The 24984-nt window shown below is 45.1% G+C and overlaps 3 protein-coding genes across 8 annotated transcripts in view; 2 read left to right on the top strand and 1 right to left on the bottom strand.

Moving 5' to 3' along the window:
* Positions 1-28: 28 nt before the first annotated feature.
* On the top strand, positions 29-17963 carry PHF10 (PHD finger protein 10). 3 transcript variants are annotated; one of them, XM_084775444.1, is made up of 12 exons: positions 29-191; positions 1795-1901; positions 4952-5082; positions 5636-5713; positions 6716-6849; positions 6937-7086; positions 8360-8469; positions 9674-9827; positions 12096-12251; positions 16277-16385; positions 16652-16840; positions 17778-17963. In XM_084775444.1, exons 1-12 carry the CDS (start codon positions 108-110, stop codon positions 17861-17863), a joined length of 1488 nt encoding a protein of 495 aa, XP_084631570.1. In that variant the 5' UTR covers positions 29-107; the 3' UTR covers positions 17864-17963. The 3 variants fall into 3 exon arrangements, 2 of the variants coding, with proteins under 2 accessions (XP_084631570.1, XP_084631569.1); XM_084775443.1 differs by having other exon boundaries at positions 30-191; positions 5630-5713; XR_014777898.1 differs by lacking the exons at positions 16277-16385; positions 16652-16840; positions 17778-17963 and adding an exon at positions 13246-15210 and having other exon boundaries at positions 30-191; positions 5630-5713; positions 12096-13198.
* On the bottom strand, positions 17072-19866 carry LOC311594003 (UPF0669 protein C6orf120 homolog). The gene is made up of 2 exons (XM_084775446.1): positions 19754-19866; positions 17072-19515 (listed from the first exon to the last, which is right to left on the bottom strand). Exon 2 carries the CDS (start codon positions 19467-19469, stop codon positions 18909-18911), a length of 561 nt encoding a protein of 186 aa, XP_084631572.1. The 5' UTR covers positions 19470-19515; positions 19754-19866; the 3' UTR covers positions 17072-18908.
* A 30-nt stretch (positions 19867-19896) lies between these two features.
* The window catches only part of WDR27 (WD repeat domain 27), a 95790-nt gene continuing 90702 nt past the window's right edge, over positions 19897-24984 (top strand). The window contains exons 1-3 of one of the 4 annotated variants that reach the window (XM_084775434.1): positions 19898-20001; positions 21069-21143; positions 23141-23183. Coding sequence is in view for 1 of the 4 variants with exons in the window: in XM_084775435.1 (XP_084631561.1) it covers positions 23906-23955 (50 nt within the window). In the remaining 3 variants the exon portion in view is untranslated. Of the gene's footprint in view, positions 20002-21068; positions 21144-23140; positions 23184-23880; positions 23956-24984 lie in introns of those variants that run through there. The other 3 variants (XM_084775432.1, XM_084775433.1, XM_084775435.1) reach the window with 3 other exon arrangements.

The raw sequence follows: 24984 nt of genomic DNA, 5'->3' as shown, positions 1-24984 counted from the left end.
GGCCGGGGCGCCGGGCGGCCCGCGCGACAGCGGCGGCGGCGGCGGCGGCGGCGGCCGGGACCAAGCGGCGGCGGAGGCGGCGGCGGCGGCGCGGGGCGCTGGGGCTGATGGCAGCAGCCGGGCCCGGGGCGGCGCTGTCCCCGCGGCGGTGCGACAGCGACCCGGCGTCCCCCGGAGCGCAGTCCCCGAAGGTGAGCGGAGCGCGCTGCCCAACGGCGGGCGGGCGGTGCTGGGGCGGCGGGGCCGGGAGCAACAAGTGCGGCAGGCGGTGCTGGGCGGCGCGGTGGGAAGTGGCCCGGGACCACCCACCGGAGCGGCGGCCGGGACCGAGCGCCCGCAGCCCGGGAAAGTCGGAAAAGTTGCGGCCTCCAGGGGGTCTTGGTCGGTCAGACGCCGAGCGACCTGGCGAGCCGCGGTGGCGGGCCACGCGCCTGTCCTCCCTCTCGGAGCCCCCCCTCCCCCGGCAGGGCGCGCGGTGCCCGCTCCGGTCGCCCGGAGGAGGAGGAGGGGTAGAGGGCCTGTAGCTGGAACCCAGACCTCTGGCGGCTACCTTTTGGTGCTTGGGAACTCAGCGTCAACTTCCGTTTTGGTTTCTTTTCGAGTGATCATTGTTTTTAACTAAAAGAAAGTGTTGGCGTACAAAAGCCCATAAAATGTTCACAAATTCATACAATAGACACTTCAATGCTTGAAATGAACTGCGTATGGAATATAAATACTGTGGGGAAAAATAAATTTTAAAAAGATAGATTGCTTTCCAACTGATCGTTAGTCTTAAAAGGCATATTAAGCCTATTTAGTTGACTTCATTTTTGATGAGTGAAAGGGAGGATGGTTTCTATGTTTTTCTATTTGGAAAATAATTTTAGTAAATTCCTAGGTGCTAGAGACATAATGAAAAATAAAAGCTCACCACTAGTCATAACTTTAGCATGTATCAGACAGTTATGTGGTAGTCTCGCTCTCCGTGCTCTGTGTATCACCACTTAATCCTTGCATCAGCCGCCAAGGTTCTCAGCCAAGGAGAAGCTCGCAGCATTACCAAACAGCGTGTGGAAGGCAGTGCGCAGTGAGATCCAGGCATCCCGGTATTGGCATACTGACCGGTGCTGCCTCTCTATTCTCTTTTGAAGGTTTTTATTTTAATATATAGTAGTAGTAATGTTAGGAGCTACATAACCTTGATTAAAACATAGGACTTTAAGCCTTGAGTAATATGTAAATAGATTGTTGTTTTAAAACATTTGTATACTCATACCCCTAATGGGATGGCTGAAGAGCATCTGTCTCCGATGGTATAGCACACACAATGTGCTGTCTTTGCAGTGGAAGGAAAAGAATGTAGTTACACGTTGGTGACCAGTCCTTCTCCATCTCTGGTAATTAGCATGCACTCCTGCGGGCCAGCTGCAAGTGGAAAGGTGCTATAAAATACGCTAATATTTATTTCACAGCTCAAATAGGAAGACCTGCTTTAATTTTAGAGTAGTGTGGCTATTCAAAACAGAAGACATTTGAACTCATTTTCTAGTTGGTAAGAAAGTGAGAGTACATTTTAAAATTGTAGTTGAAATTTTTATTTTATTTGGATTGAAGGTTAGTATTTAGCCTATTCTACTTCTTAAGACAAATTCTTTGTTCTTTTAATTACTCTAGGAAATTAGGTTTTCTTAGGATACTAGTTGGACATACGCTTTTTCTTGTTGACACTTAGGCAGACTGGGAAAATACATTCGTTCTTTGTTTTGTAACCCATGCTTCTGTCCTCTGTCTTTTAATCACTTGAATGCCCAGGACGATAATGAGGACAGCTCCACTGATGGGACCCACCCATCGAAAAGGAGACGGATGGGCTCCGGAGACAGCTCCCGGAGCTGTGAGACTTCAAGTCAGGATCTGAGGTACTGTCCCCTTGTGCTTCAGTAGGAACTGTAGGCCGCTTTGTCTCTTCTTGTCCTCATGTCCACCCCAGGCAGCAGCAGAAGCAGTGATTAAAACTTATAGTCTGGAGAGATGGCGTGGAAAATGCCCGCTGCTCCTCCTGAGGCCTGGGTTTGGTTTCCAGCACCCACACCTCACAGTCTGGCAGCTCCAGAGGACCCACGTCCACAAGAGACAAGTCACATAATGTAATATGACACCGAAGGAGGGCTTGTTCCTGAGAACTTCTTTTTTTCCTTCCAGACATGGTTTCTCTGTGTAGCCTTGGCTGTCCTGGAACGCACAGAGATCTGTCTGCCTCTGCCTCCCCGAGTGTGCTGGGATTACAGGCGTGTGCTACCACGCCTGACTGCTCCAGAGAACTTTTAAAAATTACGGTAAAATAGGTACATAAAACAGCATAGTAACAGTTTTTAAGTAGTTAGTTCAGTGATAATAATTACATTCACAGTGTTGTGCAACCATTGTGTCATCCCTTTCCAAAACTTGAGTAACTCAAACTGCACAGCCCTGCAGTACCTCCTGGTCCTCCTGCCTCTAGCTGCTGGCTAGCACAGTTCTGCATCTGCCTGTGGGGTCTGGGTTATCCGGCAGCATAAAGTCTTCACGGCTCCTCTGTGCTTTGAGTTCATGTCAGGATTTCCTTCAGTCTGAACTGTACTCTACTGTATATATCGCTGCATTTTGTTTATTCAACTGTAGGCTGGGGTAATGAGTGCTGAGGTGAACACTGGTGTTTACATCCCCTGTTTTTAACACTCTAGAATATAATTAGAGGCAGGAAGTTGTATCATAGGTATCAAATTCTGTGTTTAGCTTTTTGAGGACCTTCTATAGCACTTGGACCATTTTGTATTCCCCCCACCAATACACAAAACTTCTAATTTTTTTATAACCTTGCAACATTATATTATTATTATTGTTGTTGTTGTTGTTTTTTGATGATAGCCATACTGAAAGACATAAAATCATTCCTCTGTGATTTTGTTTTGTATACCATGGCTACTGGTTTTTGACTATTTGATTTGTATTTTTGGAGAAATACCAGTTTACTTCTTTGTCCTTTCCTAACTTGAGGCCCCACCCCCCATTATTTTTGTTTTTCTTTGTTTGTTTTGAGACAGAGTCTCACTATATTGCTCTGGCTGTCCTGGAATTCAGTGTGCAGATGAAGCTACTTCACACTCAGGAGTGGTGAGACTAAAGGTGTACACCACTATGCCTAGATGTTCACACTCAGGAGTGCTGGAACTAAAGGCGTGCACCACTATGCCTAGCTGTTCATACTCAGGAGTGCTGAGACTAAAGGTGTGCACCACTCTGCCTAGCTGTTCACACTCAGGAGTGCTGAGACTAAAGGTGTGCACCACTCTGCCTAGATGTTCATACTCAGGAGTGCTGAGACTAAAGGTGTGCACCACTCTGCCTAACTGTTCACACTCAGGAGTGCTGAGACTAAAGGTGTGCACCACTCTGCCTAGATGTTCACACTCAGGAGTGCTGGAACTAAAGGTGTGCACCACTATGCCTAGCTGTTCACACTCAGGAGTGCTGAGACTAAAGGTGTGCACCACTATGCCTAGCTGTTCACACTCAGGAGTGCTGGTACTAAGGTGTGCACCACTATGCCTAGCTGTCCATTTCTTTTTTACTTTGTGTTGATGAGTTACGAACTTTTAATGTATTCTGCATATCAATTCCTTTATGGGATACATGGTTTGTAAATATTTTCTAACATTCTGTGGCTCTTTTCCCCTACAGTTGATAGAGTGACTTTTTTTTTTAAATCCTTTTACAATTTTGGTGTCTATTTATGTAACTTTTGTTTTTGGTTTTATATCTGAGAATCTGCTAACTCAGGATTTCTAAGCAGTTTTTATATTTAGGATTTTGATTCATTCTGAGCTACTTTTTGCATGTGCTGTGACGGGAGGAAGATTCCTTTCTGTAGCTTTGTGTGTCTGTCTGTCTTTTTTTTTTTTTTTTTTTTTTTTTTTCTTTCTTTCTTTCTTTCTTTCTTTCTTTCTTTCTTTCTTTCTTTCTTTCTTTCTAGAAAGGGTTTCTCTGCGTAGCCTAGGCTGTCCTGGGACTCACTCTATAGACCAGGCTGGCCTCAAACTCACTGAGGCCCACCCACCTCTGCCTCCAACATGCTGGGATTAAAGGCTGCGCCACCACTGCCCGGCCATGTTGTTTTCTAGCACCGGGTTTGGGAATGGTATTTTATGAACTGTTTCTCAAATGAATGCATGCAATAGAACGCTGTCACACCTCTGCCCCTAACTTAGAAGTCAGGTGGTCTAGATCGGCACGTTCATCAAGGTCTCTGCTGTTCAGGAGTGCAGTTGAGTGCAGTGGCCTGGAACTTCCAGAATAGCTCTGTTCTCCTGCTTCTGGTGTGTAGGGTAGAGTACAGCTCACTGTCCAGCTCACCGAGAAGGACATGCTTGCAAGTCTGCTTTTTCGGTTGTTTGTAACTTAGTGAGCAATAGATAATGATCAGAAGTTAACTTGTATCTGGTCTGCATGAAGTAACTAAAGTGAATATTAAATAAAAAATGCTTCAGAGCTGTCATTACTGTGCTTTGGCCTCTTGGGCCTTGTAGTTAACGAGTCTTGGGTTTTTTATTTTTACTCAGATGTCTTCATATGTGTGCATGTGTGGCTGTGGGCACTTGCAGAGGCTAGAAGATCACAGGACATCTGGAGTCTTAGGTGGTTGTAAGCTGCCTGATACGGTGCTGGGAACTGCAGCTCATCCTCTGCAAGAGCCATAAGTGCTCCTAACTGCTGAGCCTCTTTGCATGTATAGGACATTGCTATTTTAGTGAAATTTCCATGTGAAATTTTGGATCATTTTTCTTCTACCCATTTTGCAATTTTTCTCCAGAAGTATAGCAGTAATAATAATTTCAATTCTTAAAATTGTTTTGAAAATAATTTGAAATATAAATATGATTAAAATTTAACAAATACCACATATAAGGCATAATGTGTGTTTATGTCTTAGCTTCAGTTACTACCCAGCAGAAAACTTAATAGAATACAAATGGCCGCCTGATGAGGCAGGAGAATACTATATGCTTCAGGAGCAAGTCAGTGAATATCTGGGCGTAACCTCCTTCAAGCGGAAATATCCAGGTACTTAAAGATGACGTCTGACGTTCTACAAAGACAGGGCGTCCACTCCCAGGCTTCGCTGTGAGGGAGTCCTGTTTTACATATTTACAAAGCAAGTATACTTGCTGACTTTAACTTATTATCACTCAGGATCCCACTCTACAATGCTGATGTGTTGCCAACCCCCTGACCACCCCCCCCCAAACAACAACAACAACAACAACAACAAAAAACTCACTTTACCTGTGGCTCTGTGACCTCAGGAAGAGAGTTAACTTCTAAGTTGTGTTTGAATTATAGAAAGCCGTTCATGATTACCTGCCCTTAGGTAGTTCTTAGTTTTCTACAGTTTATTTCTAGAATTTGTAAGGGGTGTGTGTGTGTGTGTGTGTGTGTGTGTGTGTGTGTGTGTGTGTGTGTGTGTGTGTATGTGTGTAGTTACCTCAATATTATTAATACTTGGAATGTGCAATAAGAGATATGTTTAAAATAGGTTTTTAAAAAGTTTTCTATAGGTCTCAGATGTATAGTTTCAGTACTTAAAAGTCCTTTTGTTCTGCTTTTGGAGATTTAGAGCGACGAGATTTATCTCACAAGGAGAAACTGTACCTGAGAGAATTAAACGTCATCACAGAAACACAGTGCACTCTAGGTAATCAGCACCCATGCCTCTTAAGCCAGACATTTGTAGGTGGCACTGGGTACATGTCACATTTTCTAAGATAGTAAATGATAAGTTGGTTACTTCATTTTTAATTAAGAGGATGTGAATAAAATTTTTTATAATACAGTATACTTTTCTAATAACTTTAGTAGAGTTGTCAAAATGTTTGGGTGTGGAATTTGTATCTAAGCGTAGAGCTTTATCTCTGTTGCACTGGAGACTGAACTCATACAGCCTTATCTTTTTTTTTTTTGTTTTTGTTTTTTGTTTGTTTTTGTTTTTCGAGACAGGGTTTCTCTGTGTAGCCTTGGCTGTCTTGGACTCGCTTTGTAGACCAGGCTGACCTCGAACTCACAGGGATCCACCAGCCTCTGCCTCCCAAGTGCTGGGATTAAAGGCATGTGCCTGGTGCCATATTTTAAAAGGCAAATCTTGTCGTGTTTTTAGTTGCTTATAGCATAGACTTCATTCATAATTTATCTTTGGTGTGTGTTAATGTCAATAGGTACTTTCAAGTGTAAATACATCCCAGCAGTAAGAAAATCTGATACTAAGGCTGTGAACATTACACCACCTGTGTAGACTGGCGAATGTTTTGAGATATAAATAGATAATATTTCTGATATATAGATTTGTAAGAATTTATATATATTTGTGAGAATTTATATATATCCTGTATTAATTATTAGTGACTAGTATATATCATTCACAGTTATTTCTAAGTATATCTTACAATTTACATAAAATCTAAAGGAAATGTATTGGTTGAAGAATTGATCGATATCCTTTTTCTTGTACAGGATACCATTTGTTTTGATTGCTTGACTTTATTAGGAAGAGTAACTTTTACTATTTTAAAATATATTAATTTTGCTTTAATTATTGTAAGTTGTTTTTTTTTTTTTAGTGTAGAATAGTGTGAAAGAGAAGATAGTTTTATAAAAGCACAAACTATTTTCTTTGCTTTCCTTTGGGGGGCATCTGAAATAGGTCTGACAGCATTGCGCAGTGATGAAGTGATTGACTTAATGATAAAAGAATATCCAGCGAAGCATGCTGAGTATTCCGTTATTCTGCAAGAAAAGGAGCGTCAGAGAATCACAGATCACTACAAAGAATATTCGGTAAGTGGTGTGAAGTGACTGGTGCCTGTTACAGGAAACTTCTTATAAAGTTATGTATGACTTCTGACTGTAATATTTTTCTTTCAGCAAATGCAACAGCAGAATACTCAGAAAGTTGAAGCCAGCAAAGTACCTGAGTACATTAAAAAAGCTGCCAAGAAAGCCGCCGAATTTAATAGTAACTTAAACCGGGAACGCATGGAAGAAAGAAGAGCGTACTTTGACCTACAGACACATGTAGGGTGACTTAGTTTAGCAGCGTCTGGGTCTCTGTGTTGTTATTGCAGAACAGTCACCAGCCCCTTTTTATTATTATTTATTTGTTATTATATATATAGTGTTCTACCTGCATGTACACCGGCACTCCAGAAGACATTATAGATGGCTGTGAGCCACCATGTGGTTGCTGGGAATGAACGCAGGACCTTTGGAAGAGCAGGCAGTGCTCTTTACCTCTGAGCCACCTCTCCAGACCCCATTTCCCCATTATGATGATGATGCCAGCTGTGTTTTCTCACAGACGTTAGATATCATTTTTAATGATGTACTGGACAATGTTTGCCCTCGCACGCACCTTTCTCTCCTTTTCTCAGAAACCTCTGCTTTAGGGCTGAGTGAGACTAACAGCTGCTGTCTAGTTCCCACATCCTGAGAGCGGTGTGAGAGCCGCAGCCTGTGCTGAGAGCGGTGTGAGAGCCGCAGAGTGTGCTGAGAGCGGTGTGAGAGCCGCAGCCTGTGCTGAGAGCGGTGTGAGAGCCTCAGAGTGTGCTGAGAGCGGTGTGAGAGCCTCAGAGTGTGCTGAGAGCGGTGTGAGAGCCTCAGAGTGTGCTGAGAGCGGTGTGAGAGCCGCAGAGTGTGCTGAGAGCGGTGTGAGAGCCTCAGAGTGTGCTGAGAGCGGTGTGAGAGCCGCAGAGTGTGCTGAGAGCCGTGTGAGAGCCGCAGCCTGTGCTGAGAGCGGTGTGAGAGCCGCAGCCTGTGCTGAGAGTGGTGTGAGAGCCGCAGAGTGTGCTGAGAGCGGTGTGAGAGCCGCAGAGTGCGCTGAGAGCGGTGTGAGAGCCGCAGCCTGTGCTGAGAGCGGTGTGAGTGCCGCAGAGTGTGCTGAGAGCGGTGTGAGAGCCGCAGCCTGTGCTGAGAGCGGTGTGAGTGCCGCAGAGTGTGCTGAGAGCGGTGTGAGAGCCGCAGCCTGTGCTGAGAGCGGTGTGAGAGCCGCAGCCTGTGCTGCTCTCTGGTTTTGTTGGGAGCTGTGAGGTTAGATAAGTGTCCCCTACATTTCATCAAAGGAGCAGACGAACTATAGTGTCCCCAAATTTAGTGAAAGACCGTGGTGAGCGAGAGACTGCACAACCCAAGCGTGTAGCTGCGGAGCACTCACCATCCTCAGGTGGTTGCCACTGTGTTGTGTACATTGCTGGCTTTCCTGTAGGGAGTGGGGTGGTATACATGGGGTTCTTTTCTGGAAGCCTTGGTTCCCAGATTTGAATCAGTTTTCACATTTTTGATCTTAACACAGGTTATCCAAGTGCCTCAAGGAAAGTACAAAGTGTTGCCCACAGAACGAACCAAGGTCAGTTCTTACCCAGTGGCTCTCATCCCCGGACAGTTCCAGGAGTACTATAAGAGGTATTCAATATTTTAGCTATCGTTGCTTTCAACGCCTCTCAGTGACACCAAAAGATGTGTAGGGTTTGTGTCGGCAGTTTTCAATCTGTACTTGAAGGCCTGATGGAATCTGGAGCGCTCACGCCTCTGCCTGAATAGCACTTTGGTGCTTGTAGAGCGGCATGTGGCCAGGAGTTTGGTATTCTTCGGAAGTTTTATTGAATTGAGAATCTCAGTTCAGTTTAGCTTCAGTGCCTCCAGAGGCTGCCTTTAAGTGGTGCTCGCAAATGCAGGGCAGGGTGGACTGTGGGACTGGCGAGGTAGAAGGAGGGACAGAGTATGTGCCAGACCAGGCATGGCCACTCCCCCACCCCAACCCCCAGTGTACTTTCTTCCTTTTTCCATCTTAAATGTAACCAAAAACCTTTGACAATCTCAGCTTTTCTCTGGCAGCCTCACTCTGGAAACCTGTTTTCAGAGTAGGTGTTCTTGAGAGAACACAGTTTACCCCAGAGCATGGAAGTGTGCTTGCTGTTTGAAATTGTGCAGAATTTTCATCTGGAAATTACTAAAACTCTGGTGGTGTTCTGCCAACCGGTGTGTTGGGATGTGGTGTTTCAGGAGGCAGCTCCTGAACAGCAGCCTCTGGAGGCCAGGAGGGTTGTGTGTGGCCTGAACAAGAGGAGACTTCAGCGCTGCAGGACGCGCTTCCCAATGCTCTGAAGTAACTGCTATGAGCTGCGCCTCCTGCTAGCCCATGCTCTCGATGGCACTGTTCAGTCGCTCTGTCAGTCTCCTGAGCCTGGCTCTCTGCTGATGTTATTATGAGAATAGGGGTGCGCTGCAGAATTGTCCTAACTCAGGCTGTGTGGCCGGACGTGCGCGTGAGGGCCCTGGGCTCAGTGCTCGAAGGAGGCCTGGGTTCACTCCTGCCGGCTGACATGTTGCTCATTGTTTTTTTCCTGTTTTGAGGGTGAAGGGAAAGACAGCTGCTGTTAGGTAGGCTCAGGTGCATAGCCGTGTGGTCAGGTGGGAGAACATGCTGAGATTGCTAAAATGTATTACGTAGTCCCTACCCCGACCCCCCCAGCACCAAAACGAGTTCTCTCTGCCCATTTTTGTGAAGTCAGTGTGAGTGAGAAGCTTAAAGCAAACATCACAGCGCAAAGCGTAGTTCTTACATACTTAGCATTCAGGGAAGAGTGAAAGTGACCTCCGGCCGCAGGTACTCACCGGACGAGCTGCGCTACTTGCCGCTGAACACAGCCCTGTACGAGCCGCCCCTGGACCCCGAGCTCCCGGCACTGGACAGTGACGGTGATTCTGACGATGGCGAGGATGGCCGAGGAGATGAGAAGCGGAAAAGTAAAGGCACCTCGGTAGGACTGTGCACCTCGGTAGGACTGTGCACCTCGGTAGGACTGTGCACCTCGGTAGGACTATGCACCTCGGTAGGACTGTGCACCTCGGTAGGACTGTGCACCTCGGTAGGACTGTGCACCTCAGAGGAGGCTGCCTTTCTCACTGCTGACTGCTTTCCTGGAACGTTAGATTGAACTTTTACTGCACTGTTTGAACAAGACAGTTGCATATATTTCTAGAAATTTTCACCAAGAGGAGTATTTATTGTGTCTTGATATACATAGGTTGATTCTGTTTTTTGGGCCCAAGTTTTGTATTGAAAAACTTATATTTTGAGCAAGATAGGCAATTGTATTGAACATTAATATTCTTTTGCTGTTGTTGCAGATTAAAATGCTGAATAAAAATAAACTGGCCTGTGCCACAGAGCAGTGTCGCCCTTGGGCTGGCCTGTGCCACAGAGCAGTGTTCCCTTGGGCTGGGGCAGCACGTTACCTTGTGCTCCTTTGGGTTAGTCTGAGGCTTTCTGCAGAAAAGCGTGAGCTTCCTAATATATTGTACTGTATTTAGTTTTCCTGGGTGCCTTTTTTCATACAAAAAAGTTTTAGCTGTTGAAGAGCAGGATGTTTGCCTTGAGCCATGAAGGACAGTGGCTCTGAGGTGGTTTAAGGTTGAGACTTTGATCAGAAGTACACATTAACCATAGCCAATTTACACCTTATTTGTAGCCATCCCAAACCCGTGCTGTCATTGAGTGGCACTGTATTTCCTTTTCTACAACAACTTCTAACATAACTTAGTCTTATATGTTACATGAAACAAGGGTCTGTCCATGTCCTACTGTGGTGATGCCTCCTGTCAGCAGAAAGTAGCTATGGAAGTCAGTAGCGATGAATGAAACTTTACCAGACTGTTCTGTGGGACATAAACTGATCCAGGATTTGAGGAAAGCATTTTGACAGCATGCCCAGAATCTTCACAGATTTTGACCTGGCAAATTTGCTAACAGAATTCATTTGAAGGACTTAATTGAATGTTAGCAAAATACAAATAGGAAAAGAAAGAGGTGATTTTAGTGTTGTGGATTTAAAAATAAAACTTTGTGCACAGTGGTGATACATTTACACAAAAGTAATGTAATTCAAAGGACATGAGAAAACACAGTATTTTACCAACATGACAAAACACATTTGCAACATATGCCATGTGATCCATGTGCATATAGTGTGTGATTGTGTGCAAGTATTGATCACATGTTCTGATAAGTGTGATCACGTGCACACATATGCCATATAATCCAGTTTTGTAAATTACGCTGACAGAATGAAACCACATTATGAGGATATGGGTGTGTTTGAGAGAGCCTGGGCCTCTGTAGAATATAAACACCAACAAAACAGAAAGGAGACAAGTTGATGTGCCCGGCCACTGTGGGAGGCTGCCAGGCGGTTATGGATAGCTTGATTTCTTCATTCAGTTTTCATAATTTATGTGAGTATAAAAAGTAGTTACAAAGCTTTACATTATAAAATGAATTAAATACTCAGATACTGAGGCTTGTCCTTTGGACAAATAGAATGTGTCAACTGTGGTAGCAGTTAGGGATCTGGTGTGGTAGGCAGTTAGGGATCTGGTGTGGTAGGCAGTTAGGGATCTGGTGTGGTAGGCAGTTAGGGATCTGGTGTGGTAGGCAGTTAGGGATCTGGTGTGGTAGGCAGTTAGGGATCTGGTGTGGTAGGCAGTTAGGGATCTGGTGTGGTAGGCAGTTAGGGATCTGGTGTGGTAGGCAGTTAGGGATCTGGTGTGGTAGGCAGTTAGGGATCTGGTGTGGTAGGCAGTTAGGGATCTGGTGTGGTAGGTAATTAGGGATCTGGCCTCACATTGTTTACATTTTGAACATGGTTATGTATTTGAAGGACTTTCATGATGACTTCTCTCACTCAGAGGAAAAATAAGTATAAAACTGCATCCCTGTGCCATGAAAAAATACTGAAGCCATTTAGTATAATAATAGTTGAGTTGATAATACCATTTTTGCTGACTTATATCAGGAAAAGTAGTTGGCTAGGATACTTGCTAATAGAAATAGGTATTCAAAGGGTAAAAAACTGTTAACCTGGCTTTTTTTTTCTACTCTATTAGAAATAAATTTCTTAGAATTATCCTTATATTTTCTATTGGATAAAACTTTTTAAGATCTAAAATTACGTTTTCTGTCATATAAATAACTGAGACTCCATTTGGTCTTGACTCCAAGGAACCTCTGCTTTGCTTCTTTGCCACAGGACAGCTCCTCAGGCAATGTGTCTGAAGGAGACAGCCCCCCTGACAGCCAGGAGGACTCCTTCCAGGGAAGACAGAAATCAAAAGACAAAGTTGCCACTCCAAGAAAAGACGGCTCCAAACGATCTGTACTGTCCAAGTCAGTTCCTGGGTACAAGGTAGAAGAAAAAAGCCCCTGACTCCGCCTCTCCCTGACTCGTTAACTCTGAGCCCGAGGAGCTGAGCCTGCCGAGCTCACTCTGTCCCTGTGCTGTGCACCTGTCCACTGCTTCCTCCCTCTGGTGGCTTTCTTGTCACTTGTGGTCATGATATAGCTTCTGTTTCCTGTGCATAATTCCCTTTTAAGTAGTAACCAGATAAGTAGGAGTTTTTAAAACATTGTTTCAAGGCAGAATTTTATTTTTATTTTTTATTTGTATTTGTATTTTTTGAGTACAGGGCATGATTGCCTAGCATTGTGACTATCTGAACAGTTGGTGAACTGTGAAGTGGGAATGGGCCTAGAGCCACATGAGGTGGTATTTTTGCAGTGCCTTTCATTGAGAATATCTGGGCTTATTCTAAGCAGTGTTGGATCCAGTTGCCAAATTCTGCCAGGTTTGGGATAGAAAATAGTGAAAGCTGTTCCTTGAATCATGGTTTTTGGTAGCGTTTGGCAGATAGCTGGTGTACCATTCTGTGACAAGGACTAAAACCTAGTGTGTGGGTCTGATTCTTCTCAGAGTAAGGTCATAGGGTGTCAGAAACCAAGTTATTATTGTAATGTTTGTTCTCTCTATGCCTCTCCCCTGCAGAAGGCTGGATGAGGCGTGGGTGGCTGAGATGTGCAAAGGGTGTAGAGTGTTCTAGAAGGCGTGGCCTTAGTGCTCAGCTGTCCCACGTGAGTGGGGATGGGACAGCAGACAGTTCACCCGGTCAGGGCTGTGTTTGCATCTGGTTGTTACACGGAGATGTGCCAAAGGCGGGCTGCAAGAGAGGCTCACTAGGTTGAGTTGTTAACACCTGTGTGTTTGCACTGCCACAATGGCATGAAGCACGGAAAGGTCCGCAGAAGTGAGCTGTGTGTCACTCCTAGGTCTCACTGCAGCCTCCTGACAGGGCCCACGTGTGAGTGTCACTCCCTCAGCCTCACTGCAGCCTGACAGAGCCCAGGTGTGAATGTCACTCCTCAGCCTCACTGCAGCCTCCTGACAGGGCCCATGTGTGATCCACTTGGAGCATGCTTTTGTGGCGTGGCCAAGCAGATCGTTGGCTCACTCAGCAAGGAATCCTTCTGAGGACAGCTGTAGTGGGCGGTGGCGGCTGCTGCTGCTGCTGCGATTTTGTACTACTTGTTGTGGTTTTTTGTTTTTGTTTTTGATGTATAGCTTATCTATGCTTTGTAAACTAAAGATTTCAGTTACTGTTTAATAATTGAAACCAAACAAACTCCAAAGATTACATTTCAGAAACAGCCTGCAGGAGCTAGTATGTGTAGTGAGGTGCCAGTGTGGTGACAGCTGCTCAGGGCTGAGGATGTGTAAACAAGGAGCCTGCTTCGCCATACATTAAAGTAGAGAATGTTGAAATAGATCTAATAGAGGTGAAGTGCAGAAGGATCCATGTTACCACTGATCTAGAGAGTAAATCATATAGATTAATCTCAATTCATAGTACTCACGGGAGCCTCACATGCTAAAGAAACATTTTATAGTCTGGAAACATTTTTAGTAACTAAAAATGTTTCAGGTATGTCAAAGATAGGAGCAGCCAATATATAGATATTATATATTAATGTGAACATGATTATTGAAAGTTAACTATGAAAAGTATTAGTGAGCCAAGATGTGCCTAATTATTAGGGTACTTCAAGCTGACATTCAGACACACACTTGACAATATGGAAGTTACACATGACATATATGTGATTTAATAAGATGGACTAGTGCTTGCCCTTAACTTGTAGGATGGTATTGCTTAGGTTATATTAACCTGAAATTAAAGTGTAATGGTTAGGTTTCAGACCTGCACAGATATAATTAAAATATACTGTTAGTGCTACTATAAAAGTTTCAACTTATTTTGCTATTTTTTCAACAAGAGAAGTAAGTGTACACGCGCCTTCTGTTTGAGCTGCTGAGGCTGTTGTCTGAAGGAAACGTAACAGGCTGCTGTGCTGTGTGAAGGACATCAGAGGGTCTCAGTGAGGACAGGGCCTTCCGCCATGGCCCTCAGGGGCCTTTTACACATCTCCCTCCCTCAGTGCTGGTCTTTGGCTTGTCTGTGAGGCCCTGGTGCAGGCTCGGTGGCCTGCTAGAGCCTGGGGTGTGCACAGGACAGAGTGCTTCTGTGTTAACTGCAGAGGGTGCTACAGTGCCGTCTTCCTCACTCCTCTCTGCTGTCTCTCCCGTCTTCTGTCACCTTGATTTCCTCCCCACCTTTGTCCCCCTCTCCCATTCTGTCTTTTTCCATATTTTTCAACAAGATGAAGATTATTGGGTAAGGAAATTTTTAAGTGGTTTATCAGAACATTATGTATAATTTTAATGGTAAACCCGGAATTTTTTTAGTGTCTCCTTTTGTTACAGCCGTTGTGTGTATTTTAGTGATTGTAGGACTTGAACTGCTCTAGAATGTGAATAATTAGGTTTGTGTTTTATTCCTTTTGAGTAGCTTTGTAAAGAGTCTCCTATGAGGAGTTCTTTTCTAAATTGAATACTATGTGGTTTCTTCCCTGACTTAGTAAGACGTTGGAGTACTTACTGTGCTAGAAGCTAACGTCAGCACGTCTACACTGATGTTTAGTACAGGCTTTTCAAGGGTTGCTGCATATGCTGGCACTTAAAAGTCAATCTTAGACGTGAACTTCCTAGCTGTTTTTAATTCATGTCCAGGACACAGTGAAAGCATGTGCTTAGGGTGCAGACTAGCAGAGTAAGTGCTGCTGCCCGGTGCCGGGGGAGCAGGGTCCGGAGGACAGAGGAGCCCGAGTGCAGCCAACGGGACATTTTATATGCTTGTTTAACTCCATGGTATTTATTATTTTGTAGAGACATTTGTGATTGTTTAGTTGTTTTTTTATATTTATGTATAAGGTTGACTTTTTAAAAAATAAATAAGCCAAAAATTGTTTTTGAATGCCTCTGTCATCTTTTGCAAAGAAAATATTAATAAACTCAAATGATTTAGGTCTGACAAGGTATGCAAGTGGCAGTGAGACATTTAAAGTGACCTGTCTGCTTTATGAAAGCTTGAGTTTAGCTCTTTCTGTGATGAAGTAATTTAGAGGAGCTATGACGTATTTGTTAGCTTTTACACATCTCACTCTGTAGTCATCTTTGTCCCCAACCCTTTTTTTTAACCATTGCTTCATGCACACCTTTAGTATAGCTGAGCACTGCTTGTGAAATTCAAGATTATGATGCTCAGGGACCCTTTCCTTGCCCTTTATTTCAGATGTAGAAAACCCCTTATACTTTGTCCTAGTCCATGTTTAAAGCTCTAATACTGTGTTTTTAATCTGAAAGATAATACTCAAAATATACTTGTATATTTACTACTTGACTACAATTTTTCATTGTTTGAAACTTGTTTTACATGTCACAGACTGCTTTTCTCCTTTGCCGTAGTTCTCCTCATTTTTAGACATGGAGCAAGAATATTCATACAACTCAGATCTCTACAGACATTTACGCATGGCTGTATGAATGGGACATCTTTCAATTACAATGTTAAAATAGTGGCTTGTTTTTTGTTGTTGTTGCTGTTGAGATTTTGTAGGTTCAGCTTTACATCTCTGGGAAAACACCAGTTTTGAAATAAAGTGAATATTCACGCGCTTAAAACTTAGGCTTAGCTTTTATGTGTGGTCATTTAATACATGGGTTTTCTTTTCCCATTATTAGTAGCATTTGACATCCTGTTTCATTTTTACTTCTTGGCCTTTATATAGATAATGCTGTTTGTTCAGGGAGTACAAAGTGATAAATTTAGGCAACACGAGCTGGTTTTTTATGGAGTGCAGTTTAGGCTTTCATCAGTAGAGGGGGTTTTATGTTCTGATCCATCTTATATCCAATTATGTTTTAAAAAAGGGTTCTCATTAGCAAATTACCAAAAGTAAAGATAAGGTGATAACAGAATCCCTTTTGCACCCATAGTGAGTTCTTCTGGCATGAATTATAGCCCTCTTCTACCCTTCCAGCCAAAGGTCATTCCAAATGCTCTATGTGGGATTTGTCTGAAGGGTAAGGAGTCCAACAAGAAAGGAAAGGCTGAATCCCTTATACACTGCTCCCAGTGTGATAACAGTGGTAAGTAGAGCCGTCTCCTTAAGATACTAACCTCACCCTGCGTGTTGCCTCAAAAGCTAGGGTTATAGTTGTCAACAGGTGTCCATCAAAGAATCAACAAGTCGAGGGGCTTCGTAGACATAGCCAGAGCCCACGTGTCCTCTCTGTTGTATTTTGATGGTTCTATGATGATATGAAGCATGACAGCTATCTTCGGAACTAGTATTTTATGTGCCTTAAGTTAAACGTTCTGTTGTGAAATGCTATTCATGTTGGTTTTGATTTAGGCCACCCTTCTTGCTTGGATATGACCATGGAGCTTGTTTCTATGATTAAGACCTACCCATGGCAGTGTATGGAGTGTAAGACATGCATTATATGCGGACAGCCCCACCACGAAGAAGAAATGATGTTCTGTGATGTGTGTGACAGAGGTTATCATACTTTTTGTGTGGGCCTTGGTGCTATCCCATCAGGTAAAGATGAAAAACAAAACAAAACAAAACCCCGTATTACCCTATGTGATGAAGATCCCCCAGCATTTTTTTAAAGGCTGCACAATGCTGTTAACTATCTACTTGATTTTCATCCTTGCAGCCTAAGGACAAATGAGATGGCAAGATGCCTAGGTTCGGTTTTGGAAATATCATTTGAGGTATAGATTGAGCTGGTGTTTTCCACTAAAATTACTAAAGTAACAGCACCAGTCTGTTTCAGTGCTTTCACTTTATTGTTAAAGGTTATCTATTAACAAAGTGACTATCTTTATATATGCTAAGACATCTTTCGATAAAGTGAGGCAGCGTAACAATTCCAGATAATTTTAGGATGGACACAGAATCAAATAGTAAATCACAGTAATGCTATTAAAACATTGTACAGGTAATTGTGCAATTTTAGGAACTTAGTTGCATAGTTAACACTGTATAGTACTGATAAAACTTAAGTTTCCTGGGAATCCTTTAGAAGTAGTAACTGAAGATTCTGTACTAACTCAGATCAGGCGTGTGGGAGTGCCGCCCAGAGAATGCTGTTAGAATAGTGGAGAAAAAGGCCACAGAAACCCAGATTCATCACGGAAGTTCTATATTAGGAATTGTTGTTGAGGTTTGAAAAACATGATGGTATTTGAGTTTTAAAAGGTTAACAGTAATTTTTAAAAAAAAGGTACAAATGATTGTTCCAGTGCCTTTCCCATCGTGGTCGTGCAACAAAGTCCACACTGCATTGGTTACACTGATTAAGGGTTGTTTACATTTTCTTCCTTGGCTTAAGGAAGTTAGTGCTCCCTCCCCTCTGAAAAATCCCCAGGAGTTACCACTACAGATAGCTCAGCAGTGAGTTTAGATGGTTTGTACTCAGGCCTAAAAAAACAAAATTCCACTCCATATTAACTAACAATTTTTCTCCTAGGTCGCTGGATTTGTGACTGTTGTCAGCGAGCTCCCCCAACACCCAGGAAAGTGGGCAGAAGGGGGAAAAACAGCAAAGAGGGATAAAATAGTTTTCTTTTTAAACCCTCATGTTTGGGATACATGGTGCCAATTAATTTACAATTCTTTCATTTTTATGCCAATAAAGAACATTTTTTGAAATTAATTATAACCTTAAATATCTTCAAGTTGATTTATTTCACTATTAGCAACTCCTGCCCTTGAAAGAAAGTCACAGAGATATGGCTCATTTCACCAGATTAATTTCTTAGTGTCGCCTTTTTCCAGAGATCAGCAGAAAGAGGTAGCAACTTAATTTGAATCTGAGAAGTTACCATTTGTAATAACTCTGTCCTGACCTGCTTAGGTAGTAAGTATCACAGCTACCAAATACCCAGAGAGCTCCAGTCAGCACAAGCGGAGGAAAGAGGTCTGGGATTACCACCAACGGCAAAGCAAGTCTCTAAATGCTTGCCTGCCAGGAAAGCTCGCCTAGGTATCAGGGCCCCAGGAAGAGTGGAGCTGTCACTGCATTTCCGACCTGGCTTTAGTACCTTTTTAAAACTCCAAGTACTAAACCGGGCGGGGTAGCCCACGCCTTTAATCCCAGCACTTGGGAGGCAGAGGCAGGCGGATCGCTGTGAGTTCGAGGCCAGCCTGGTCTACAAAGTGAGTCCAGGACAGCCAAGGCCACACAGAGAGACCCTGTCTCGAAAAACAAAAAAGAAAACTCCAAGTACTGTACTTCATTTAGAATGTCTATAGAGTAAATTCTAGTCATCAGCCTTTTTAAAAGTTCATCTGCACTAGCAAGTTCAATCTGATTTACATAGCCTGTTACTGCAACCTGTTTACTCACCTGACTAACCAAAATGTATTTAAACATTTTGTTGAGCACACTCCTTTTTATAGGAATTTTAATCTCTAAAATATTGTGCTTGCTGCTTTTCCTGCTTGGGGAGTAAATTGAGGTAACAAAACTATGGCTTTATTTTTCCATCCTAGTCTAGAAAAGAGTAACCAGAATTTCACCAGGTCAAGTAGCAAGGTTCACAGCAAACTGTAATCGATCCGTGCAGATAAGGATTTGTGCTGCAGCACGTTCAAGGGATCAGAAGAGAATTTCAAGCACCAATTTCAAAATGCTAATTAATATCGTCCAGAGGACTGACTCCTCCTCTTGGGCTGCCTCCTCTGGAGCATATGCGTGCTTCTGACTGCCTTCTGTGGGGTCAGCAGCGTAGGCAGCCTCTCCAAATGGGTACTGGTCCACAGTTCTGTCATAGTATACCCTCATCTCAAAGTCGCTCTCATGGTGCGACGGGTGTCCATAAATCCCTATCCCGACTGGGCGCTGGAAGTGTGCGGGTATAGAGACCACGTCCTGGCCGCAAGTGACTGACTGTAGCTCATACTCGTCGAAGCTTGGGTGCGGAGTGCTGTCGGACACGTACAGGTCCGCATCCCCTCTCAGGCTCTGCATCCTGAGAATAATTTTGCCCTCGTGGTTCAACCGCAAGTAGCTGTAGTTTCCGGCTCCTATTTGGCCCTGGACCACGTGCAGAAGGAGCCACTCCTCCGGGACGTCGTCGTCGTCCTCCAAGCATTTTACCAGGGCCACCACCTGGGACGCCAGGATCATCCACAGGGCGCACCTCCAGGGAGTAGCCATCGCCGGGACACTCAGCTCGGGTACTCCTTCATCGGCAGTCGCTGTGCTGGGAAGGCACGGGTGACCCGCTTGACCGGAGGTGCTCGTCCACGCAGATGCGTGCACCTGGGTCCCAGGAAGCGACAGTGGGGAAGGGGAGGGAGGGGTGGGGTACAGAGCAGAGAGCAGCGCACACGCACGGAGGACGCGGGTGGGAGGCGGGAAGCGGCTAAGACGGAAGGTAGGACAGGCCCCTGGGGGCGTAGGTGTGTGGAGAACGGCGAGGTCGCCGACCCCGGACTCACCGCCACGCCCCGCAGACCACGCAGCGCCCGCAGCATCCAGGCTCAACCTGGAACTCGCCCCAGCAGGCGGAAGAGAAGCTGCGACCGGAAGTGTTATGCACAGGAAGCGAGGGCTTTCGGGAAACGGCGCCGGAAGTGAGGCAACGCCCTGCTCTCGCGAGGCGCGGCGTGAAGGGCAGGCTTTCTCGTAACCATAGTGACGCGGCCGGCGTCGGTGACGTGTCCAGAGAAACTGGCGGGGACCGCAGGTGAGGCAGCCTGAGAGCGCGATTTAGCGTAAGCGCCCACGTACCGGGCGACACCTGGCAACCGGCTCCCGTGAAGAGATAGCCGGGAAGGCGTGCGACGGAGCGCTGAGCGGCACGGTCCGTGATGGTGCCTCCAGCCTTCTCACGGACAAGGACCCCGAGCCCTGGCCCCTAACCTGCAGCCTATGCCCCTGAGTGCGGGCAGCAGCGGGAGGGAAGCTTTTGGATTTGTCTTAAACTAGGACAGCAGGAAAATTTAAATTTCATCATGAGAACTATTAATAAGAAATTATTTTCCCCATTTTTCTCCATTCCAGTGGACACCATGGATTTAGGAGAGTCTGAAACAATCTTAACCCTACCCCTACAATTCTTAAGGCTATATTTCCTATCTGGAGACTTCCTAATTTATAAATGATGGCTTATCATTTATAAATGATAAATGATGGAGAGGCAAGAAGCTCTCGGTCCTTCTTTACAAGAACATCAATCTCACTGAGAAGGCTCCTCCCTCACAACACAACAGAATCACCTGCTATTGTCCCTCTGAGTCTTAAGATCATCACTTTGGAGGAGAGAGCTCAACATAGAAAATTTGTGGGGGACACAAACAAGAGCATTATATAATACAGTTTGGTGTCACAAAAGCCCAAAATTAACGGCTTAGAAATGGTAGTTTGTAAAGTATGCCAAAAAAGCAGGATACCAGTTTTTGTTTTGTTTAAATTAAACAAACAAACAAAACCAACCAACCTCTAAGGCTAGGCAAGGTGGCCCACGCCTTTAATCCCAGCACTCTGGAGGCAGAGGCAGGTGGACCTCTAATGAGTTGAGGCCAGCCTGGTCTACAATGTGAGTCCAGGACAGCCATGGCTGAGCTAACAAACCCTGTCTCAAAAAAATCAAGCCAAACCAACCAAGCAAAAACAACCTCTAAGTGTAAAGATAGGATCTTTAGGCTCTTTTATAGTTTGGGAACAAACTGAGGCCTTAGTCATAACTGGCTGCCACTTTGCTATGTTCCAGGACCTCTGTTAGGTGTAGCTAACTGTTTGTGTTATCCTCAGCATCTAGGTCTTTGCAGTACCTGGATTAGTGCCCAGCTCCTTCCCAAGCTAAAGTGGAGAGCTTTATCTTTTGCTGTAAGTAAAGATTCAAGGGTATGGGAGCCCATCAGCTATTGAATTGCCTAATTGTATTTCCCAAACTCAAGAATGAAGTGATGATGTCGCTACTGAGAAACATTTAACATGTAGAGTGAAGCAGTCTTCACGGTGAGGCTCCTTGGGTAACAGCAATCACGCGTGCCGCTTCTGTGGAGCATACACCCCCGGTGGGCTGCTTCTCCCCCACTGACTTAGCTTTAGAACCAAAGAGGCTCTGTCTTTCAGTCACCACTGCATTTGTTGAATTTCTCCCCTAGTCTCACATGCACTGTAATCTCGCTAGAAAAAGAAATGTAGTCTTTTTTATCCTCCGTTGTCTGATGTTCGTGTGTGTAGCGTGTCTGTGGGATGTGCTACTCCAGGTTATCACTGAGAAAGCACAGTCAGATGCGGGTCAGGTGGGAGACTGTCGGTGTGGCACCTCTACCAGTTAAACGTTTAATTCTGTGCATATTTAGTCATTTAAAAGTTAGTTCACCTTGTGAGGATGGGTTCAGTGCTGTATCCAACAGCCCTACTATAGTAATAATGTCTTTCATCTGCATAGGACCTTGTGTGGCTCTTGGCAGCTGGGTCCTCCTCTCAGGCAGCTTGCAGGCCTTCAGCCGCCTTCCTGCGGTGCCCCGTTTGTAGGCATCCCACCCATCCCCCTCACACTAGACTTTCCATTTAACGAACGATTGTTGGAGAGTCATGTAGGCGAGGCTCTCGCGGGCCAAGCTTATAAAGCGAACTGTGTTGCTCAGCCTTCATCCCTCTCACTGCTGCCCTGCCTAGAACACAGGCATGTGCCTGTATCTGACGCCAGGGAGCTGAGTCATGATGTCTTTGTGTCTAAAACAGTGTCCTCAACCTTCCTAGTGCTGTGACCCTTTAATGTAATCATCCTGCTGTGCTGACCCCCAACCATAAAGGTCTTTTGTTGCTACTTCATAACTGTGATTTTACTGTTATGAATGGTAACTTAAACATTTGTGTTTTCCATTAGTCTTAGGCAACTGCTGTAAAAGGGCTGTTCAACTCCAAAGGGGTCATGACCCACAGGGTGAGAACCACTGGTCTAAAAGGACAGAGCAGTGGTTTGGTGAAAAATAAGCCTTTTCTCTTCTGGTAGTAAACATCTGTTTCTTTGTAGATCCCACCTGGAAAACACAGTCCCTCTCAGGGACTTGTTTCAAGGCAGCTAGCATAGTGGGACACATCTACCCTCCTCACACAGTTCTCATTATGGGGCCTGAGTGAGGCTTCTGGGGTCCAGAGACCTATGAGCTAAGAAGATTCCTGCTGTTCTTTCCCCGCCCCCCATCCCCACTCGCGCCCCCTACAGTGGCTGAGTGTGGTCAGGTTATTGCAGTGGGAACTGCAGAGGCTGCTCATGCCACCATGAGGGCCTGCTGGCTGCAGTTGGGAATCTTCTCTGATAGCACATGAGTCTGCCCTGTTGGCTTGTGAGGTCCTCCATTCTCTGTCTTCCTCTCTGTCTCTCTCTGTCTGTCTCTGTCTCTGTGTCTGTCTGTCTCTCTCTGTCTCTCTGTCTCTCTCTCGGTTTTTTGAGACAGGGTTTCCCTGTGTAGCCTTGGCTGTCCTGGACTCACTTTGTAGACCAGGCTGGCCTGGAACTCGCAGCGATCCACCTGCTTCTACCTCCCACGTGCTGGAATTAAAGGTGTGCGCCATGCCTGGCTGAGGTCCTTCCTTCCACCCTGTCCATTTTTCTGCCATGGCCACAAGTGAAAGGGCTACTAAGGATGTGCCTGCATGAGTGCGTGGGCTGTCCCTTACGGGAGGTGCACTGCTTTATGGTTTTTTGTTTGTTTGTTTGTTTGTGTGTGTGGTTTTTGTTTTGTTTTGGCCTCATGGTTCCCTAGGAAACAGTAGGGTCTGGCCAGTATAAGTCCCCTTCGCTTCAGGTGCAGCCACCTTTACTGTTATCCTTGCTGGTTTCTTATTCAGTCTGTTTCCTTTTTGTGTAGTAGCTCTCCTGGAGGCTCATACCCTAAAGCTACTGAACTAAAGGTAACCACACTTGAATTGCTTTTGGCTGAAAGGCCAGCTTTTGACTACACTCTGTGCTTGATTTGGGCACCTTGACGTGGTTGAGCCCAACCATGTGAGAGTGGAGGAATCCTGAGGATGGCAGAGCATGTGCCATGTGACAGTGGAGGAATCCTGAGGATGGCAGAGCGTGTGCCATGTGACAGTGGAGGAATCCTGAGGATGGCAGAGCGTGTGCCATGTGACAGTGGAGGAATCCTGAGGATGGCAGAGCGTGTGCCATGTGAGAGTGGAGGAATCCTGAGGATGGCAGAGCGTGTGCCATGTGAGAGTGGAGGAATCCTGAGGATGGCAGGGATGTGGGGCAGCTGGTCACTTTGCAGGTTACTGATGCTCAGCTCTTGCTCACCTTTTTATTTACATGTGCTAATTAGACATAGTGATGCTTTTCATTATGACATTTTCACACATGTATATATGCTTTTATCATCTACCTGACTAATCCCACTTCTTTTCCAAATTAGTCCTCCTATTTCTATTATTATTATTATTATTATTATTATTATTATTATTATTATTAATCATTATTATTATTGGCACAATGAGTGTTTACAGGAGCATAGGTAAAGGGCTATTTACATGAACATGGGCACCTTACCAGTGATATAGCCACTGAAGAAAATGTCTCTTTCCTCCCAGCAACCGCTAACTACCAATAAGTCCTGAGGGAGAGGTGGGGACTCATGACCTGCCATGCCTCCCATCACAGAATATTGATAGGGTGCAGTTTTATGTAAGTAACCACAGATGCTGTGAATTCAAGGGGCACTGGCCATGTCCTGGCCAGAAGACTGTGTTCTACAACTTCCCACCCTTTTCTCTGGCTCTCACCATCTTCCCTCTCTTTCTTCAGTGATGTTTCCTGAGCCCTGGACAGGGTAGTGGAGATGTCAGCAATCACGTATTGTTAGTCTCTGCAGTTACTGCTGCACCTGCAAAAGGAAGCTTCTGTGACCAAAGCGGAAAGCAGCGCTGATCCCTGAGCACGGACAAGTGCCTAGAGAGCTGTTTGACAGGCATTGCATGTCCCAATACAAAATAGTAACATTAGTTTCTATAGTGTTGGGCTGCAATAAATTACATTTTAACATGAATCAGAGTGTAAATTAGAATAATCTGTAATGGACACCCCAGGAACTTTGGGGAACTGTTGTTAATTTTCAGTATTGAGGTTTGTGTTTTTCCTTCTGATGGTAAACTTGAAAGGATGGCCTGGGCGTGGTCAGCTGTTCCTAGAAAAGCACAGGCATCATGATCCCTGGAGACCACGTGACTGAAAAACCTGTGCCCACAGTGCATGTGGGGAGGAGGGGCAGCAAGGGTTTCTCCAGCTTCCTGCCACTCGGGTCTGAGGTCATGCTCACTAAACTATTTAATGAGGTAAATGAAATATCTTGAGCATTTGTCAGCATGCACTTGGTGAGACTCAGCCATGACTTGCTGCTGATGTTGTGCACAGTAAGCTAACTTCTGTCTCAGAGGCCTGAGGTGGTTGAGCATCCAGATCCACTGAGTATTTGAATGTGGCTGCAGGGGTTACTGGACCCACTGGCAGGGGTCTTCCTTGGGCCAGGTCACTGGGAGCTGGCTGCTCACCTTCTCAGTTCTGAAAAAGACCCAGAAGGTGGAGGGTGGGCTGTGAAGTGGGACCAAGGGGCGAGGTTCACTGGAGAGGGGGAGTGGGTAAGTGTGGTATGTGTCCTCGTGCTAATGAGGACTGGACCTTGATGTGTGTTACCTGCCTCTGCCCTCATCTGACTTA

The sequence above is a fragment of the Acomys minous genome, assembly GCF_964271855.1.
Source record: "Acomys minous genome assembly, chromosome: 3".
Taxonomy (NCBI): Eukaryota; Metazoa; Chordata; class Mammalia; order Rodentia; family Muridae; genus Acomys; species Acomys minous.
Note: the sequence above shows the minus strand (reverse complement) of the source record. Positions and strands in the feature narration are given on the sequence as shown.